We start from the raw sequence: 20,712 nt of genomic DNA, 5'->3' as shown, positions 1-20,712 counted from the left end.
GGATAGACAGCTTGAGGCACACAAAGGAGATCTCATGTGGAGTGCCATTCTAGGAGAAAGTTTGCCCCCCCCCACCCAAAGGACAACATAGTGTCTTCATATCCAACTATCCTTGGGGTTGAAACTAGCTTCACCACCAGTGCACTGCAGGCTGGGAACCGGTGTGTCTTGTAGCATATGCTTGAACATCTAATATTACAAGAACAGGGATGGGTGACTGCATCAGCCAGGGATAGGTGTCCCAATGAGATTGGGTTGTGACGTCAATGTCTGCTGCAGAACTGTCAAAGTTGAATTGCAACTCGGCAAGGTTCCAAAGCATCTACTTTGGTGCAGTGCTGGTAACCAGGAGGTTGGCAACTTTTCTCAAGAATGTTGCATCTCCGCTCAGGTACCAGGTAATCAGAAGACCATAGCCCCGGACCATGCTGTCGGAGCCATCAAGCATGATAGGTGTCTTCTGATTGTGTTACACTTGATTACAAGTGCCAAATACCTGAGGAAGTTGAGGAAGTGCATCAGAATGGGGATATGAAGTGAGCATGCTTATGGGGGGGGGGGAGGTAGTGACCATTCGAGTGCTAAGATCCTTCAGTGGCATATTTTGGTGATGTTACAAAACAAAATCAAGAAAGCCACTTGAAGTCCGGATAAATGAGCACAAAACATTGGTGCAGAAATGCCGGGGACATGAAATCCGCTATTTCTGAACACTTGTATACACCATTAGATGTGTAATACTTGAATGGCCACTTTGGAAAAAGACTAAATCAACACTTACGTAAATATGACTATCTTTAATAAATAGGAGAACATGTATATCTATAGATGCTCCAAATGCATTAAGTTCAGAACATAAGTCACTAGAATAAGTCCAAAGCCAAGTTTAGAGCAGGCCACAGTGCATGTGGTACTGGGTCAACCAAAATAAATGCAAATCTGTTGTTAACACACACTGCATATGTTACAATTATACAGGGTGTACCAATGTAGACACTTTTTGACATGCACTGCATATTTGTACACAATGAATACTAGGAATACCAAAATGAACTCAAATATTTGGCAACACCCAGTATATTTATACACCCTACCTACTGTAAACTCAGCCCGAGTCACTAGAATACATCTCAAGCCAGGTTCAGAGCAACTCACAGTATAATCATTGATACGTAGCAAGTACAGGGTGAAACTGGTGCAACATTTATTGCAACACTCAGTATATCTTACATGTGGTTTGCTCTAAACTGAACTTGAGTTGCAGTCGAGAAAAGCAAATTTCAAAGCAAGAAGGACACAAACTGTACATCTCAAAGCCGCAGAGGTGCTTCACCAGAACACCAAGTCAGATTAAAAACCTCTGATGAGAAATTGGGAAATTGTACATGTTTTTCAACGCTGAGACTCAGTCCTTCGGTGCAAAGATTGAGGGAGTTTTGAATAACGTCCTGCCCTCTTCATCAACAATACTTGGCAGGGCCATTCACTCACTGGTCCTGCTGGTCAGTCTGTCGCCCAGAAAAATCTCCCAGCAGTTTAAAAAGTGCCAAAAACCGGTCGAGATGATGACCATCGATTGGAAAGGTCGAGAACCACCTGTTCCAAGGTTGTTTTTTAAAGGTACATTTCTTTTCTGATTTTTTGTAGCTCTAAAGTATGCTGAACTGTGCTTTTGAAAACGTTGACATCTCTCAATCACTCAAATGGTTTCTACTCCAGCATGGGTCACTATCCCGGTGATAGACAACTCCCTGATACGTACCTTACAAAATAATTTAATCGTACAAAGAAAATTGAGTGTATTTTTACCCTAAGTTGGTCGCAAATTGCCTACATTGATGTACACTATCATATGCAGCTGTCCAGGGTGTGTTGTGGAACAAACACAATATCTCGGTAAAACCATGTCAAGTTTTCACCGGAGTGCAGTCTAAGTAGTTTAAATAAGTCAATTGAACTTTCTGCATGATTTACATTGCACTTATGAGACATCTCATCATGTTTTACTAGATGTTGATTTTACATACAGCACAAGCTTGTATGGTTTCTCAAGTAAATTTCAATTTTACATTAGTTCACACATCACACGTATAAATGTCAAATTCCCTAAATTGTGCCTAAAATGATAAGCAAAATTAGTTTCATCAAATATTTCTAGCAAATTTTAATGAAATTCCACTTTATACATTTTGATGAGTTACAATGCAAAACTTCGGACAACAAAATTCAAAATGTTGACACCTACATTGGTTACCCGTAATTGAAGAGAATTAAAGAAAATGAAATGATGTTCCGTTGTAACATTTGGCCGGCTGATTCTAGCAGCATTTTACAGGGCTGACTTTGCCCAATTTACTAAGAAATTATTGAATACACAACAATGACTGGCATTTATGAGACGTTGCTGACGTGATGGTGGACGTATCTTCTTCAGACGACCCAACCTAAACATTGATCGTAGATATTAACCTTGTCCCATATCGACACTGATCAAGCATGAGTATTACACCTGGGGACGAGGTTTGATCAATAAGCAACATTGGTTACACGGCTGTAGCACATTACTTGCATTGTAAAATTATGCCATTCAATCTCATTCTAATTCTACCCTCAAATACTCAAATGGACTCATCCGATGTATAGAAAACTGGTGGATTTGGACAATCTCATTGAGTAACTTAGGGGTGATAGGCTATAATATTTACAGACTTGTAAAAGCTGAACACAATAATATCTCATGATTTTATGCCAATCATGGTATGACATGATATGCACACTAAGTTAGCCATGATTGTATGATATCTAGACTCGTACATCCTAGTCGCTTTTTAACATTTAATAATCTTTTGGCAAAGGGTTATATCAGAACATACTGTACAGAATTTCATGAAACGGTTTTACAAATGTGTATAGTTTGACATTGAGTCCTTGGCAAAGACACTTAACATATACCATACAATACAGGACAGGACAGAGACACCGGCAGCAAAAAGACGATCCACTTCTGCCACTTCCTTCATGCCAACCTCAAAGACTTGCTGCTATTTTGAGAGAAAAAATGTCAAGTTCCATTTTGTGCCAATTGAAATAGCCTAACCTAGCTATCACCATGGTAACATGTCCAGTTCCTCGTCCTCATATTCAACGTAGCCCATGCTACAAATCGCAAGAAATGAAAAACTTTTGAAAACACGCAAAATGCCCAAAAATACAAAAATTTCCAGAGAATTTCACTTTGGCAGAACGTAACAATTTCAAGTTTTGACAACATATCTTTATCAACCTCACTCCCAACGAGTACTTCATATACATTCACTATACCTTGGCCATATGGTCAAGCACCTTGGACCAAGGTTATGTACAACTATTCCATCGACACCTATTGTGCATTACCTGAACTACTGATTACTACTCCCGTGCAAGTCTTTCTACAACCACCAAACCGCCGACGCAATCTACACGTTATTTACACAAAACTGTAAACTTCTGTTCATTTGTGAAGAGATCACAAAGAACAGTTTACAGTCTCTACATCAATATTGATAGACTTTAGAAAGAAGCAACGCAGGTAGCCCTGTAGCCGAGGAAAAACAAGTACAGCAGACAGACATGACAAGGAGATGCAACAAACTCGAATACGCTTGGCTTTTTGTCTTCACTTCTGTTTGCCACATGATCAGCTCCAACTCTTCCGGCAGCTCAGTACTTGACCTAGAATGGACTGCCCTATCTGCGTGTAGCAGGACGAAACATCCTTCACCAACAGGTTGAGGAAGGCCTATATGGAGGGAGGATACTAAAGGGCTGGACAGTCGACTCGTGTGCAGTTTCCAACATTCAAGGTTTTACACTTGTTTAATTCACACTTTGGTTATTAACATAAAGAAGAGTCACAGTTGTTGTTTTATTCTCTGAAAACGTTTGAGTTTTCAAAATGCTCTAAAGGTGACCTCAGTGACTGAGTCTATACAATGAGAGGGCCTAAAAAGACCAGAGTTTCTGCACCTCTTCTGGCCCGTGACTCTCTTTCTTTAATAAACATGACTGGTATATCTATCCATAGCTGTTCTAGACAGACCACCTCTCCAGGAATCCTGCACGGAAGATGACAGAAACCATTTTCTATTCATCTCCTTTTCAAATCAAAACATCCAAAACATTGTCAAACTGTCCACCTAACCTCCCCATGAAATGATGAGAACACCCGAAGTGTTCTACACACTTCATTTTAGGACCAGTCCATTCTAACAAATACAGGGGTGCAAAGCACAATTAAAGCTGACCAAAAGATATTTTTCACAAATTCTGACATTTATGGTAAGTCAAATGGTATCCAATGAATAGTTAATTGATAAAACTTTGGCAATTGTCCATATAGTAGCACATAGCAGCCCCATATCTCACATTGAGGGTGATAAGCACATCTTTTGTCCATTGAAAGCAAGCACCACTCCCCACTCCCCATCTGTGACCCCCTGATAAAGCTACAATACGGCTATTCATCAGAAGTGATCACTATTTTGGTAACTTTGCAAGCTACGATAAACCGGACGATGTTCGTGAAGTCAAATCTTTTTCACTTGGTGTAGACTAAACTGCTTGAAACTTCAAGGTTAATGTATCAGAGTTGAAATTCAAGATGTTTGCTTTTTCCTCCAAATCACGAAAATAACCCAGTTTCCAGTTCTGGCTTCTGACTGCTGAGAAGCAAACCATCATATGTTATTAGTTACCCTGCCAATTTAAGTGAGTTTTCTATCTATTTTTGTGGTGTTGTGTTGAGAAAAACCCATAAAAAGCTACATTAGAATCAAGAGATTTACAGCATAGTTCCATGAAGATAAAACAAAACCGAAAACTTCCTCTTTCAAAACATAAAGTCAACAAGATCAAGTTGTAATTGGCGACTGAAAACAACGTCTTCCTTCAAAAAGCTGCCAGACTTTACTGGCTTCAGAACACAAATAATCCATCGAGATCAAATGATAAATGCACTACATGACAATAGGTGGCATTCTGGTTGAACTATTTCAGGACAGGTGGCGACACATGTAACCTGAAGCTGACTAGGCACCAAAAACATCTGACAAAATGACAATGGAGGCCATCAAGGCTATCTCAAACGGTGCTAATGGAGACCAAGGATTGGTGACGTCATTAGCTCTGTCACAAACATCAACAGATATTGCCAAGAGCCCTGAAATAGTTCTAACTGCTGACACCAGGTGGCCTTACACCGTCGTCACCATACACGAGCCTTTATGCTCCTCAGATGTCTTCTCCTCGGAGTTTTTCAAACTGTTCAAGTACGTCTGCCGCCGTGCGATCAACATCTCCGTCTTAGTCATGACCTTCGTCGGCGATGGCAACGACGTGGTCTTCTGCTGCTTCTGTTGGTTAGGATTGTAGTTAAAAGGTGGCACTATAGCAGCAATGGCACCTGATGACATTGAGATAGAGTTCGACATCGGTTTCATATCTTTCTTATTGTGTTTATTCATTTCCTCTGTCTTTTGTACAAAGTCTGCCGCGGGAGACCACTTTCCCGCCTCAGGTGCAGATTTTGGCGTAGTTTTCTCCACATCCTGTTGTGCTTCCTCTAAACTGCGATCTCGCTGCAGCCGCTTTGCTAACTGTGCCGCTTGACGATTTTGCAACTTTTGTGTTTTTGTCTCAACCGCGGGCGAGATCTTTCCAACAGTATCTTTTTGGACATTGTTTGCAGAATCTGCAGTTATTAAGATTGAGTTTGAACGATTTGGCGAGGCTGCGTTTAACTTACTGACTGAAACTATCCGCGTTGGGGAATTGGCCGCTGCAGTGTTTGTTAACGTAACAGGAAGTCGTGACGGCAATGTCACAGACCGACTAAGTGGCAGTTTCGATGGTGACGATGACTGCATGACTTTCTGCGTTGGTGAAACTGGTGAATTGCGCTTCACCCACACATCATCATCCTCATCCTCAATGCCACCACTAGAGGGCAGTAAATCTGACGGTGATGTCAGACTTTTTTCACAGTTCTGTTCAGCTATTTGTTTCCAACTTATGCGCGGACCTTTAGAGTTGGATTCAGACTTTGACCGGTACACCACTTTATTTGAAGTTATTGTAACATCCGGTTGTGCCGGTTCAGAAAGCTGTTTCTCTGGCGTCCGCCGCCAGACAACCGGAGGTGCGATTTTTGATTCTGAAGAAACCACCGGACTTTTAGCATCATTGTCTTTTTTCGTATCTTGCACTGCATTGGTGACTTTTTGTGCAGTTTCAACGGTTTTTTTCGAATCTTGCACCAAACCTTTCACCTTCTGCAGAGTCTCACCATCCTTTTTTGTGTCCTGACTTTTCGCAAGCAAACTTTTCACTTTTAGCGGCAAATCAGTGTTTTTTTTCGTATCCTGTGAGTTGGCAACAGGGCTTTTAGAAGCAGTGAGAATATCTCGCACATTTGGTGAACCAATCTTACTCAGCCCACCCGTCCTGACAGACGGAGACTTGATTCGACTAGGCAGACCAGTTTTACGCACTCCAACAGCTGTTTTAGGTTCTGACAGAGGTGTCTTGGGCTCAGCTATTTTAGTTTTCTCAGGAGTCTTTGCCTCACTTTCAACCACTCGACGAGCAATGTTACTCTTTTGTTCTGACTGAGTTTTTGAATCTGCTGGTTTTGAATCATTTTCGAGATTCTCTGACATTTTTGAATCTTTTTCTGTCTCCTCTGCGTGCGGGACGATTTCATCCTCGGTTGAGGCTTTCAGCTTATCGTAAGTTGAGCTGCGTGGTATGGCCTCCTGTTCCTCCTTATCCTTGGCATCTTTCGATGTTGGTATCGATCCTTTCCGGCCCCGCCCAGCCGGAGACTGACTCGTTGTCGCCTTCCTCCCGACCTTGGGCGACCGCAATCCACGGCTTGGCGTCTTCTCAGCTGTCTTTTCCCGCGGTGATGACGTCCCAGGACTTGGCGGGCTCTGCTCTGACCCAGAATCATTACGCCACAATGTCGCGATCTTGCTAACAATCGGTTTCTTGCCCGCCTTCTTTCCACTCGGACTTTCCGATCTCCCAGAATTCAAACTCGCATTACTCCCGGTGGGTGTCCGTGCATTTGGCGTCAACGATCTTGAACTTCCACCTTTTTTCAAATTTGACGTTGAATTATTTTTCGTTAAACTGGATATGCTAGTCCGTGATCCGTAATCTAAACTCAAGCGAGACTTCTTATCAGAGTACGGTGTTTTTGAACTTATACTCGACGCGCTAAAACTTTTCGCTGAACCAAACTTTTTCATTTGCGCCGGCATCGAGTTACTTTTAGCTTTTTTTGCCTTCAGTGCCGGATCCTCTTCCTTATCTGGTATGGACAGCTCTGCGAAGTCATCCACCGTCTTCGTCCACGTTGAACGATTTATAATGTTTGTCACCGTGTTAACATTGCGCTTACGTAACTCAACCTCACCACCAATATCAGCCATTTTCACCTTTTTGATATCGGTAGTTTTGGTTTCAGTTTTCGTATCGTCATCAGTACAGTTCCCGTTCTGATCAATAACCGAACTCTCTGGTGATGTCAGCGGAGAGATTTTTGGCGCATTCTGCGTCGGTTGATCTTTTGTAAAAGTTCCCTGTTTTATCAGCGGTTTTGGCGCATCGATATCATCAGTCGAGTTATCAACGACTGGTTTCAACTCCTTCTTCAACGCAATTTTAGAATTAGCACCTAACGATTTCTGCCCATTTGATAGCTTGCGGACGGGTTTCGGACTGTTCGTATTTTTCACACCACGTTGTGCTCCGGCAGCCTTTTGGGCATTCTGATTGGTCGATTTAGCAGTGTTCTGATTGGGTGAGGTACGAGGTGCAGCAGTATTGTTAGCTTTCGGTGTACGCATCCCAGCAGGTGGTTTCTCCTTCACAGCAGTTTGAATAGATTTAGCAGGTATCTGATTGGTTACCTTCCCTGGCGTCTGACTGGCCGATTTAGCACCTGTTTGATTGGTTGATTTGCCAGGTGTGACGTTTGTATTCTTTGCAGCAGCTCCTCTAGGTGGCGTTATCTTCCTACCAGGTGTCACCCCTCTTTGTGGTGAATGATCGCCCTTTGCAGGACTTGGACTCCCCGCACCACGACCCGCCTTGATCACTTTCTTAGGGGGCGTCACAGCTGGTGGGCTTGTATTCCTGATGGTTCTCACCTCCTTCCCACCACCACCCTTTATTGCAGTGATCCGCTGCCCGGCTATTTTCTTTCCTGGAGTGTCAGGCTTGGCAGCAAGTTTGGCTGCGGCTGCAGCTTGTGATGCGCGTATCCCGTAGGCCTTCTTACGGCCCTTGATGCCCTTGGGAGCCTCCTCCACTGACCTCTCCTCCGATGCCTGCCCTTCTCCTGGTTTACAAATCCTAGGGCGGCATCTCGGTGCTGTTGCCACGGTGACTTCAGAGCCAAGACTCATCGGCTCAGACCTTGGTGTTGTTGCCACCGATATCGTCTCTGTCGACTCCGAGTCTGAATCCGCCGTCAGATGATCGCCAACCAATGAAATCGTCTCATTTTCAATCAAGGAATCCTCGTCTAATGTGCTACTTGAAAGCTCCCGCTTTATTCCCAACTCTCCCAAGATCAGGTTGGCATTTTCCTCCAACGCTAACTCCAATTCCTGGTCCTCGTTCTGGAGAGTGCGGTTGATCTGATCATTTGAGAGTATCTCGTTATCGAGGTCAAAGGTCAGATCATCTGTGATGGTGTCGTTCATATCGTCCATGAGAGTGGAGCCGGTCATATCACTCAGCGTGTCGTGGTTATCCTCATCTTCGGGATTTTCAATTGTGTACGTATTATTATCGGGATTGTCTATCGGGAAAGTGCGATTCTTCACATCATTGTCGATCGAGTAAGTATTATTATCCAAGTGTTCGCTCCCCTCATCGCGTAACTCTGGAATATCGTTACCTAACGAGTCTTCCATGGCAGACGCGCCGGACACTAATGATATTGACTGATTCTCGATCAAGGAGCCAGAGTCTTCCATCGATGCGCCGCTGACCAATGAGATCGTCTGGTTTTCTATCAGGGAGAAGTCCTCATTGCCGGAGCCAGAACCACCGAGACCATTGACCAATGAAATCGCTTGTTTCTCTATGAGAGAGAAGTCATCCACCGCCGTGTTATCAACATCCACACCACTAGCGAGGGAGATGGTCTGATTCTCTAAAAGAGATTCCTCCTCCTCCTCGATGACTTCAATATCATCGTCTTCATCCTCCTCCTCCAGGGGGAGAACCTCCTCCACGTCCAGTGAACTTTCCTCACCGACTGCCGGCGGCCGATCCTCCAAATCTAACTTCTCCGCAAATTCGGTGGAAATGAGATCGACCTCAAACTTTTCTGTCTCTGACTTTTCTGGTTCTATTTCCACCACTTCTACGTCACCTTGATCCTCTAATACAGCCTCAAAGTCGTCCTCTTCATCATCATCATCATCATCATCATCATTCAGAGCAGCCTCGATAACCGTCGTACGGCTTTCTATCATAATGTTTGGGAACCCATCTTCCCCTTCCTCTTCCTCGTCTAGTAAATCCGAGGAGAAATCATCAGGCATCGCCTCCTGTTGTGAAGAATCGTCATCCATCTCCGTCATCTCACCATATGCCTCGGTGCAGTCATCATCTGGCCGTTTCTGGAACTGCGCGCAATCGATTTCTAAACTGGACATCTCAGATCCGCCAAGCGATAAGGTGACAGTTTCTACCTCCTTCGAGTCTTCTTCAATCAGACTCAAACCCGGGTGACGTAACTCTAAAACAGATTCAATCTCCGTTGAGTCAGATTTTGATGAATCCTGCTTCTCTTGTTCCAAATCCTCCGCAACCTGTGCTTCATATTCAGCGAGCTCCAACTCCTGTTCATCGAGACGTGAATCTAAGAAACGATTATCAACATGTGATTCTTCATCATCTAAATCGTCATCATCGCTATCGTTTTCAGATTTCAAAACGATCGTCAGAGACATGCGTTCCAGATTGATCCACTTCTCCTTCGGGTCTTTACCATATTTTTGCAAATTTGTGGCGTCCTTTTTATACTTGGGGAATTCATCAGGATCATGTGACCTCGTTCTCCTCCAATCATATCGTGTGCTGCGTTCATCGTTGCAAGTCAATTTTAACTCGTCCATCGACAGACGAGGTGACTGTCGCCAAAAGTTAACGTCTGTTTCTAGAGGATGCCGGTCATCGTGACTGAGAGCACGTCGACTACGATACACAACACCTGAGTCGTGTTCCTCAAAATAAGCCTTGCCTTCCTTGGTAGAATTCTCGCTGGAATTCCCTGTGAACTTCGCTGCCAGATGACTGTCTTCATAACAAGGCTCTGGTAAACAAGTGATCGAAGACTTTGAATTCTCCCGACTCATTTCCGAATCGTCCAATGGGATTGGACGATTCAAATCATCCAATGGAATCCCTCGATCACTGTAACAGTCATTATTTCTTTTTATGTGTTCTGACAGCTGACTTGCTCCGTTTTTTGAGACCTGAGCGTTAGAATTTGAATTGGATGGTGTCATAGAATTTGAATTTGAATTTGACCTTGACATTGAGTTGTTCAGGGAAGCAGACGGACTATCCTTCTTCTTGTTCTGTTTTTGTTTTTGTTTGGGCATGGCAGACGTGATACATTCCTGTAGCAGGGCTTGGTCCGTGTTCTCCCCGTTGATCGACTCGATACTCAAAGAACTGAGGGAGGAATTCCTCGAGAAGGCAGCTGGTGAGTTCTCTACCATATAAGGCAAGAGGTGATTTTCCCGATGCTCTGCTTGGCATCGTGAGCTATGACGTGATGCTGATGCTGTCATAGTCGCTGGGGCTTCATGCTCGTCAGAATTCAACGAACTTAGTGATGAGTTCATGGAAAACGTTGCAGGGGTATCCTCAATGTTGAATGGGAGGTGCTGATCTGGTGACGTCGTTTGTGACCCATCTTTCGATTGGCCAACAGCCGGTCTCCGCGGTGACATATTCTCTAAGTCAACTGACCCCGGTGACGACTGACTCTTCTGCTCCTCTGTTGTAAAGCTCTGACTATCAGCACTTCGTCTTGGTGTGAGCGGCTTTGACCTTTGACCTGATGGCACCAAACCGCGGCCCTTACTCGGACTAAGGTTTGCTTGCTGTTTGTTTAACTTGTCTTTCTTCATACGTTGTTTGTCGCGCTGCAAGTCTGCGTCTTCCTCGCAGCTCAAAGAACTCAGCGAGTCGTTCCGTGAAAATGTCAGAGGTGTACCTTCGATGCCAAACTGCCTCGGGGAATCAATAGAATAATGCTGCTTCGGGGGTGAGTCAGAGTGAGAAAAGACAGAATCATCGTTTGAGCGTAGATGAGGGATGTTCTTTGCCGATGGTCTCTCCATTAATGACTGTGTCATCCGATTGGGTATCGGAGCTTTCCTGTCAGCTTCCGAGTCAATGGTGAGATCGCTCAGTGATGTCGCGTTTGAGAAATGCACAGGTGTACCCTCAGTAGCATACGACTTGATGGAATCGTACGTCATTCCAGAATCTTGTGCGACACTTGACGTCCTCTGCGGATGGAATTTAGATTTCAGCTTTGAATCCAGATTGCGCTGTTCTTGTCGATTTTTATCCTTAAATTTCGTTTCCTGACTTTGACGTGTGGCCTCATCCTGTGCTGATTCCTGACTTTGACCCGTGGCCTCCTCCTGTGCTGATTTCTTGGACTTAGTTTTTGGCATAGCAGACATGATGACCTCAGAAAGTAAATTATCTTCATCATAGACGGAACTTGTATCAGATTCGGCAATGCTGATTGGTCGTATTTCTGACTCCTTTTCAATATGGTGGCTACTTGTCTTTGATGACTTGCTACGGATGTCAGAGATGATACTCAGGTCACTCCAGCTGCCAGTCCGTGAGAAATTAATTGGCGTTCCCTCAACGGCGTACGATCTGATATCATCATATGATCGGATATCATCGCGGCCAAAATCATCATGGACGCTCTGTGACATCCCACACATCGGTAACGTGGCCTCCTGTTTCAGATCCGACCTGGGCACGTTATCAGAGACTTTCGGCTTCACCTTCTGGGCGAGTTTCTCTGCCTTCGATGCCTTCTTCTTCAGATTGTGATCTGAGGCACTCTTCCGTACTTTCCGACTCGAGTTATTAGGCATTGCGGAACTGATGCATTGAGCCAAGATATCCTCTTCACCTTCAGAGATTTCTGATACGGATGAGTTTCCATGATCTTCATGTGTCTTCTTATCCTCATTCGGTTTTGGAACCAGTTTCAATTTGTCTGATTCTGGTTCCGGTTTATGGTGTTCGGGCAGATCATCCGGCTCTGATAAGCATGATATATCACTCAGACTGGCATTTGTTGACAGATGAAATGGCGTTCCTTCAACTGCGTATGAAACCGTGGTCTCCTTGAAGACATCTCCCTGGGTTTCATCTCGTGACTCTGCTACAAATTCTTCCTGGAACTCATCATCCTCCTTGATGGTGTTCGTCTGTCTCTGGAGAGCCGTTTCAACGGTAGTCGTAGACTTATCCGTCTCGAACGCAGACTCGTCATGATATCTTATCGGGGAATGCGAGCGTCTGGGTGTGGGTGGCATACTCTCACTTGGTGAATCAGGTAGGTCACTCGGCGAGACGACTTCACTGGCACGTCTGCTGTAGTCACTCACAACGGAGCTGTGGACCGAGTGAGCATCAAAACTGTCCAGTGATCCCAAGCTAGAGCAGCGTGAAAACATCAAAGGTGTTTCTTCAACATGGCGCTGCTCATCAAAAGTGACTGTCTTTGTTGGTATCGATGCTGGCGTCGCGTGACCGGAATTTTGTGTACTGGTAGAAATTGACGACTTCCGTGTACCAGGCTTCTCCTTCTCAACAACAGGTGGCGATGTACTCTGGTCATTGGCCTCAGAGATATTCAAACTGCTCAAGGAACTCGCATGAGAGAAGCAAATGGGCGTATCCTCGACATTGTACTTGCGTGCATTATCAGCAGCACCCTCTGGACTCTCACCGTACATATTAACCACATCTTCTGCCTTCGCTGCCTGGGCAACCCTGGAATCAACATTCTGGTTTGGCGATTCTAACTCAGCAAACTTTGCGCTGAAATTCTCTGCCGAGTCTTCAGCGGCCAGGTCATTCTCATCTTCCTCGGAGATTTTGTTGACACGACCGCTGAGATCGTTCATGGAGGTGGCTGTGGATAGAAAGTTCAATGGAGTACCCTCCGTGCAGAATGTCTGCACGGAGTCTTGACTGTTGAACTCCTCCATGAATTCATTTGTCCGCCGCGCTTCCTCGTACCTGAAGTCACTGCTAGGTGGCGCTTCAGGCTCCTTGTATCTCGTACTGTAGTTGATTGGCTGGTCGTAACTATGTTCATCATTATGCTCAGCATAGCGTATACTGAAATTCGTAGGCTGGTCTTCCATATTGTCTAGATCAGTTTCGGCGTACCCTGAGAACTTGATGTGGTCGGCTGGCGGGGGTAGTGGGTGCGCCCGTTGCAAGTAGGGCGAACCTTGGACATAGTTGCCCACTTTTGGCACAGGAGGATAACGATTGGAACCCCACGACCCCTGATCTTCTTCAAAAGCTCCCTCAGGTTCGTTGAGACTTAACTTCTCCATGTGCTGAGTTAAGCCAAAGTTATTTTTCTGCGCATGACTTGCGTTTTCTTGAGCACCATTTTGTTCCAACCCAGCATGCATTGCAACTTCCTTCATGACTTGAACAATGCGTGAGTTTGCTTTGTCACCAGATGGGTGTTTCTGGCGGTCGAGACTAGAACTTTGTCGTTCAAGACTAGAGCGATGACCTGATGATGAGCGTTCGGGTATTGTCCTTGAACCAGCTTTGATTAAACCCTGCGTGCGACCACGATCATGAGACACGTCTGAGTGTGTACTTCCAATCGAGTCCTGACTTCCTGAACGTGACACAGACCGTTCTCGTTGAGGCGACCGTAATCGTGACTCGGCCATTGGTGACGAGTCACGTGACCCTCGACCGCCATATACCCGATTCTGTAACAGGCGATTATGTTCGCTTCCCTGAACTTGGTATATCCCACAGTTTGTCCCGGCGTAGAAGTATTTTGCCGCATTATTCTCAGTACGCCTGACCTCCGTGGGTGACGGCTGCGGAGATTCAACATTGTCACAAGTCTCGGCTAGATTTTGGTCTATTTCTGCCTCAAGGGCGCGCTGCTTTCTCACGTGTAATGTTGGCATGCCAGACCTCGTCTTGCTATCAGAGTCAATGTTGGCCATAGCAGGCCGGGCAGCCAGTAAGTTCTTTAGAGCAGCAGCACTACCCATCGATATCATTTTGTGTTTTGAATGGACGAGGTTTCGTAACATCGAGACCGCACCCATATCCCACAATGCTTGCTGATCCTCAGGACAACGCGCAGACAAATTCCATAATGTTCCGCAGGCATTCGAAACAATTGTCAAACTCGGAGAACGTAAGTGTTTCAGGAGAATCTGTAAACAGTTATGCAAGCGGAGAATCTTACGATAATCCTCTCGTACGGCAATATGACTAGAAATGTTCCGCAGAATCCCACCGCCATTTTCAATAATCGCCAAAGTTTTTGACGGACTTTTATACATAAGTGTCGAAACTAGAAATGCCAATGCTCCCTCGACCGCACAGATATCTGCCTTGTTCTCCGAGCAATGTGCTGATAAATTCCACAAAGCGCTCAGAATGGATTTCAGAGTCGATTCCTTCTTAACGTCCAGTGCTGCCGCCATTAAAGTCGTAACTGCACCGACTTCACGTAATGTCTTTTTACTCGCCAAGTCTGCCCTCCAAGATAAATTCCGCAACACGCTTGCTGCGACTTGTTTTAAATCCTCATTCGGGGAGAGTAACTGGTCGACCAATCCACGCATCGATCCCTTCATTGAGCAGAGAAGAGCTTTATTCGTACCATCGCCGAACGTGAGATTGGTCAGTGCCATACAGGCGTAACGCCGCATGGTGATATTGTACTGCTCCATGGTGTTGCCGTGGACTTCATGGTCGACGCGTAGCAGTTCAGCAATAGCTTGGAGGCCACCTGGAGGAGGGAAGCAAAACTAGATTAGTCAAGTGGGAGAAGACATATTGTGCTTGAGGGGAATAAAGAAAGAAGGGGCCCGGAACCTCACGGCATCTCAGTGAGGACTCACTTTACATGAACCACACAGAAACATGCCCCAAAGTCGATATTTCCATGACCACCTTTTCACCAGGACACCTCTGTCTTCAGGTCACTCCAATAGTGTCCTAATACAGAGGTTGTTGTACTTGTAGTAAGTGATGATATGCAAATTCCACAAAACTAGAACGCTGGTGAAAACTTGGCAGAGTATTTGTTGCTATTTTTACGACAACATCTTGTTAGATTCAACCATCACTGAAATCTTCTGAAGACTTGTTAGAGACAGATGATTTGTTCCGTTTACTTACCTAGAGTACAGATGGCGTGGCGATGTTCCTCGTCGAATGACAGCTTCATGAGAGCAGCGATGGCAGGGCCGGGGTGGTGATCGATGTCACCAAGAGTAGCACCTGGAAGGAAATCAAGGCATCAGTTTTCAAGAAGGACAGGGACACTTTAGAGGGATAAAATAGTTGAACAGTTTCATAAAGATTCCACCCAATGAACTCCGTAGGTTGACCCTAAAGTCTTGATCCAAACATGTGGAAGCTTAGTTTATCATCAAGACAACAGGGGGCAGCCACAGGAACAGCTCTGATGCTCCCTTGCTGGCCGACATCGCAAGGCTGGTCGCTTTTCTCTACGAGTATAATGTAAACCAGCAAACCCACACTCTCACTGCAGTAAGAAGAGGGGTACTGATAAACAGACTGTTTTCCAGTAGGCCTGACACTCACCAGTAGATCCCGTCGTAGACTTCCTATCTCCCTCATCCTCCTCATCAGACGAATCCCGCAGCTGATCGCAATGTGCTCGGATCTGTTCAAGCAACCGTAAAACCCGTGCCTCGCGTCTCCCGCGCTTGTCATCTGGGTGTGAGTGTACGATGTTATGAAGCGCTGCTGCGGCCCGTGCACGGGCTGCCTTGCTGCCGCGGGTGTTACCAAGGAGACCAGAGTCTTTATCACTGCCGTGGAGGAGTTGGATCAACAGAGGAAGGCAACCTGGAATCAGATAGAAAGTTACGTCGAGTATTGTTACTTATTTGTTACCATTTCTAACATCCAGGTGGAAAATAGCAAACCTAAAACTTTCTTCTTTCAAGTTTCAAACCTTTGATCCACAGGTATCAGGGACCGTGGTTTGAACCCACGATCATTAGACTTAGGGTTGAACATTTGAAGCAGTACACCACACCTTTCCAATCTCAATGATATTACGGATCAGCCCTTGACTACCAACCTGACTGCCTCATCGCTATACAACTGTCCTGTGAACTTGACATAGCTAACAATGTCCGACTCATATCATCCTTATCATGTGTCCCCAACATTGATAGCAGTGAGTAGACCATCTCAACCTTGGTGCCCAGCTGATGATTCCCCGACCCTCCTGTCGACCGCACGCTACGGCTCGTTGACGCATTACTGGAGTTGAAGCTCATGACGCTGGAGGTGTCTTGGTGCGGGAGACTGCCATATGCGCCATCTTGTGAGTGGCCTGGAAATGACATGTAGGAGATTAACAACTCGACTGATTGAGTGCCCATTTATAAACCTCTAGCTCGGCAGTAACTTGTTATTCTTCTTCGGTGTTTGCTACCCGGTCGTGTTGTGAATCACGTTGTTTCTGCCGCAGTGAAACAGACTTGGACCGAGCAGCAGTGATTAGGCCAGAGCATGAGACACCCCACACTGTTGATTAGCAACCAATTCATTCCTACCTTTATCCTGCATCGGCCAAGCGCCGTGATACAACGCCGATAGATTCTGATTAACCTGCGGCCGTCCACCCATCTCCTGCTCAATCGCAACTTCGTCCATCACGTAACCTTCACTCGTCTGTGTCGACATCGTCTGTAATCTTGCATCTTTTGCCCCGCCCCCTATTGCCTGATTCAGACTCGGCTGTGTTTCCACCTCTTGTAGTCTGTTGTGGTAGCCCTGGAAAGTCAAATCTTAATTGTGAGTTCTCTTATATTCTGATAGTTATAACTTTTTTTGTTTAGACCAGCAACCAATCCCTTGGTGCCATTGTTATCAACTTCAGTCTTAAATTCTGCAAAAGATCTTCCTCTGTTCTAGAAGAGCTTTCAAAACGATATCACTCGCATAAAAACAAGGTGTTCTCCCATGTGAACGGTGTGAGTACCTAGGTATTGACACCTGAAGTATTGGATTCACTGGCTGAGATACAAGGCCACGTTTTTTGTGAGAAACTTACCACTGCAGCGCTTGGCTCTACCTGTTCAGTGTGTGTGGAACCTTTCAGGTTCGAAATATCAACTTAACAGACACCTCTGTTAACAGGACATCTTTCTGTTAAAGACACTGCGTTGGTCCTGATAGGCGTTTCTATTGAATTAGCCCTCTGTAAACAGGACACCTCTCTATCAAGGGCAGCATATGTCTGTCCCAAGGGTGTCTTTACTAGAGAGGTCCTACTGAACACTATAGCACCTTACTCTTCTAGAAGTCTACCTGGGCAGCGGATACCAGCTCAGTGTAGACCACTGACTCAATGGTTTCTCTATCTGAGAAACATAAACAAACTCTACCACAACATAAGTCCGCCTACGTACAGAAACCAGCGTGTAGGTTGTCTACACAATTCATTATAATGGCAAGTTAACACACTCTTGTCCAGTACACTGTATCCCAAACCACTGTTCTCACCATCAAAATCCGATTCAGCAGACGTCTTATTTCTGTGATTTCTCTAACATCATAGGAAGAGATTCTTCAGCAGAAATATCACACCTGGGTAAACCAAGCAGTACAAGTCAAGTGCGTCACCCGAGGTCACAATACTAACCTCCTGTGCTTGAATGGTATTGGTTGCCACATCTCGCATTATCATACCATCTTTCTCCGATTCGAGATGATCACAAGTTCCAGAGTCGCGTTTGCCTTCTTCCACCTGACAAAACAAGAACAGGAACAGTCAGTGGATTCTGAAACCCAAAAACTGCAAAGTATTCCTCCTGTACCTCATTCCCACTTCTCAATCTCAAGCCAAGAGAAGATCCCCAAAGATGCCCAAGAGAGACCAGCAAGTTACTGCGGTTTCAGATTGAAATCAACAGCAAATGTACCGTTGAGGTTCGGTGTGATTTCACCTCAGTGGTTGAAGATATCAAAGAGTTGGAATGAAATACGGTAGTTAGCCACGGCAAAGTGATTGAATGTGAGATTGAGCGGTTTAGAGTGTGGTTAGGGAAATAGATAGCCTGTTTGTGCCAGACAGAGGTCAGATTCGACAGGTACGAGGTGCTGATGATTTCTTTAGTTACATCTTGACAGAAATCTATCATTTTCTCTGAGCCTGACATGAAGAAAGCTAGTCAGGTTAACATGAAACAGCTTCTGTATTATCTTTGGTTTCACCTTAACAGGAACCTATGTACAGTAATATACACCATGACATGTGAATCTACATCAAGTTGACCTGAAACCATGAATTGAAACTGAAAACCTGAGTATCATCCCAACCTTACCAAGTTAGTGTTGGATACGATAATTCTGATCTCCCAGGAGTCTGAAGGGCGGAGGAGCCCTGTCCTAATACCTACCCGAGGTTCCCTATCCCGGTTCTGAAACCTTAGCATCTCCGCCTCAATCAGTCGTATACGGTGAAGGCGAGCCTCACAACGCTGTTGGATCTCCTCTGTTGATCCCAAGTTCTCTGTCATCAAATCTCTCAACTTCTGTCCCTCATATTCTAGCTGACGTCGCTGCATGTCCAGTTGAAGGTTATACTGGAACGATAGAAAGACGCCAGGGTGAGAGGGGGGTGACTGATTATGAACATACATCAGCCTCTCCTTGGGATGCAGATATCAGTTGACCATCAAGCTGTATGTGTTCAAGGCTGAAAGAACATGTCAACCCTAACCACCCCCCCCCCCCAGGAAAGATGTCAGGGTAAGAGGGGGGTGACTGATTATGAACATACAGCAGTCTCTCCTTGGGATGCAGATATCAGTTGACCATCAAGCTGTATGTGTTCAAGGCTGAAAGAACATGACAACCCTAACCCCCCCCCCCCCCCAGGATGATTTCACGCCAACAACCTCTCTCACCTAATCAACAGACTCACTGAGTCATTATCTGTGCCAAATGAACCAGAAAACACTCCGTCTGCTAAAGCCAATCTGAGCAAAACCACTGCTTAATCTAAATGTTTATCCTGCAATTCCACCCGAAGGGGTTAATAAGAAATACTTCGCCAGCTAATGCAGGTAGCCTAGCATTGAGAATAATAAACTCAAATCATAGTTATATGTTGGATTAGCATCATGAATATAAACTCCCGTACAGTGATTACACCAATGAACTGCAAGGTAGGGCGTCAGGTCATCAGGTGAATATCTCTAAACTTCTTAAGACTGGAACCTCGATTTGAACGTCATCATATTTGTTGCGACTGTTGAAGAGAAGGAACAATGCAACCAGTAAATCTTACAACCTTGGGAAGATATATACATGAACATCTTGAGACATGTCAGAATAAGTCATCACACCCATTGACCATATGATAGGCGGTTTCATGCAATTGTAAGAACCGCAGGAGGAAACAAGAGTCCTGAGGGGAAATCCTGAACCGTACAACCAGGATTTGACCGTGGGACACGCATCAGAGCAGGTGATGATGACAATTCCATCACTGATCTGTCATGCTGACCATCGGCTAAATATGGGAGAAATGGGAGAATGTCTGATAGGTTACTGACCTGAGTTTGGGCAGGGAGTATCTTCACATCATAATACACGAGAGTGGCATGCTTCATTCCAAGATCATCACTACAGAATGGATTCTCAGGTAGCAAGGCCTGAGGCAGTAAGCTAGGTAACGTTGGCTTCAGCGTACTTGGTTGGGTTTGGAGTACAACCTTGTTTATCCCTTAGCCTGATGGATGGGTGTTTGGGCAAAGATAGGTTGAGACCAGCATCGAGTTGGATGTTGGTTTCATCCTAACCGCCTGGACTTATAGTAGGTTTTCTACATGTTATTGAGCATGGTGCAGGCCTTTGGGTAGTAAAGCCTAAGCGGACAAGACCAAGGGCTGTATCATTCTCCCAAGCTGAATCATGTAGGCCTATGCTACAGACTGTTCCATGATATCACTCCGTGAGCCAAACTTACTAGCTGCTCACACATGTCACCTTGAGGAAGAAACTGGAACTCAACCATGAGGAGGGAAGACCCACTGAACGAACCTGTGTAGTCAGAGGGGTCATCTTCTCTACCAAGAGGAGGGAAGACCCACTGAACGAACCTGTGTAGTCAGAGGGGTCATCTTCTCTACCAAGAGGAGGGAAGACCCACTGAACAAACCTGTGTAGTCAGAGGGGTCATCTTCTCTACTACGAGGAGGGAAGACCCACTGAATGAACCTGTGTAGACAGAGGGGTCATCTTCTCTACCAGGAGGAGGGAAGACCCACTGAACAAACCTGTGTAGTCAGAGGGGTCATCTTCTCTACTACGAGGAGGGAAGACCCACTGAATGAA

At 45.3% G+C, this 20,712-nt stretch overlaps 1 protein-coding gene across 3 annotated transcripts in view; it reads right to left on the bottom strand.

The window, feature by feature from the left end:
• Positions 1 to 782: 782 nt before the first annotated feature.
• Positions 783 to 20,712, bottom strand: part of LOC135499050 (adenomatous polyposis coli protein-like) — a 62,899-nt gene continuing 42,969 nt past the window's right edge. For all 3 annotated transcript variants that reach the window (XM_064789687.1, XM_064789689.1, XM_064789688.1), the window contains 7 exons: positions 18,771 to 18,956; positions 18,014 to 18,118; positions 16,923 to 17,142; positions 16,442 to 16,699; positions 15,937 to 16,203; positions 15,508 to 15,609; positions 783 to 15,115 (listed from right to left, as the gene is read on the bottom strand). In XM_064789687.1, the coding sequence (XP_064645757.1) occupies positions 5,232 to 15,115; positions 15,508 to 15,609; positions 15,937 to 16,203; positions 16,442 to 16,699; positions 16,923 to 17,142; positions 18,014 to 18,118; positions 18,771 to 18,956 (11,022 nt within the window). In that variant the 3' untranslated portion in view covers positions 783 to 5,231. The remainder of the gene's footprint in view (positions 15,116 to 15,507; positions 15,610 to 15,936; positions 16,204 to 16,441; positions 16,700 to 16,922; positions 17,143 to 18,013; positions 18,119 to 18,770; positions 18,957 to 20,712) is intronic.

Source organism: Lineus longissimus, chromosome 14 (genome assembly GCF_910592395.1).
Source record: "Lineus longissimus chromosome 14, tnLinLong1.2, whole genome shotgun sequence".
Classification (NCBI taxonomy): Eukaryota; Metazoa; Nemertea; class Pilidiophora; order Heteronemertea; family Lineidae; genus Lineus; species Lineus longissimus.
The sequence above is the reverse complement of the archived record's forward strand: the minus strand, read 5'-3'. Positions and strand labels throughout refer to the sequence as shown.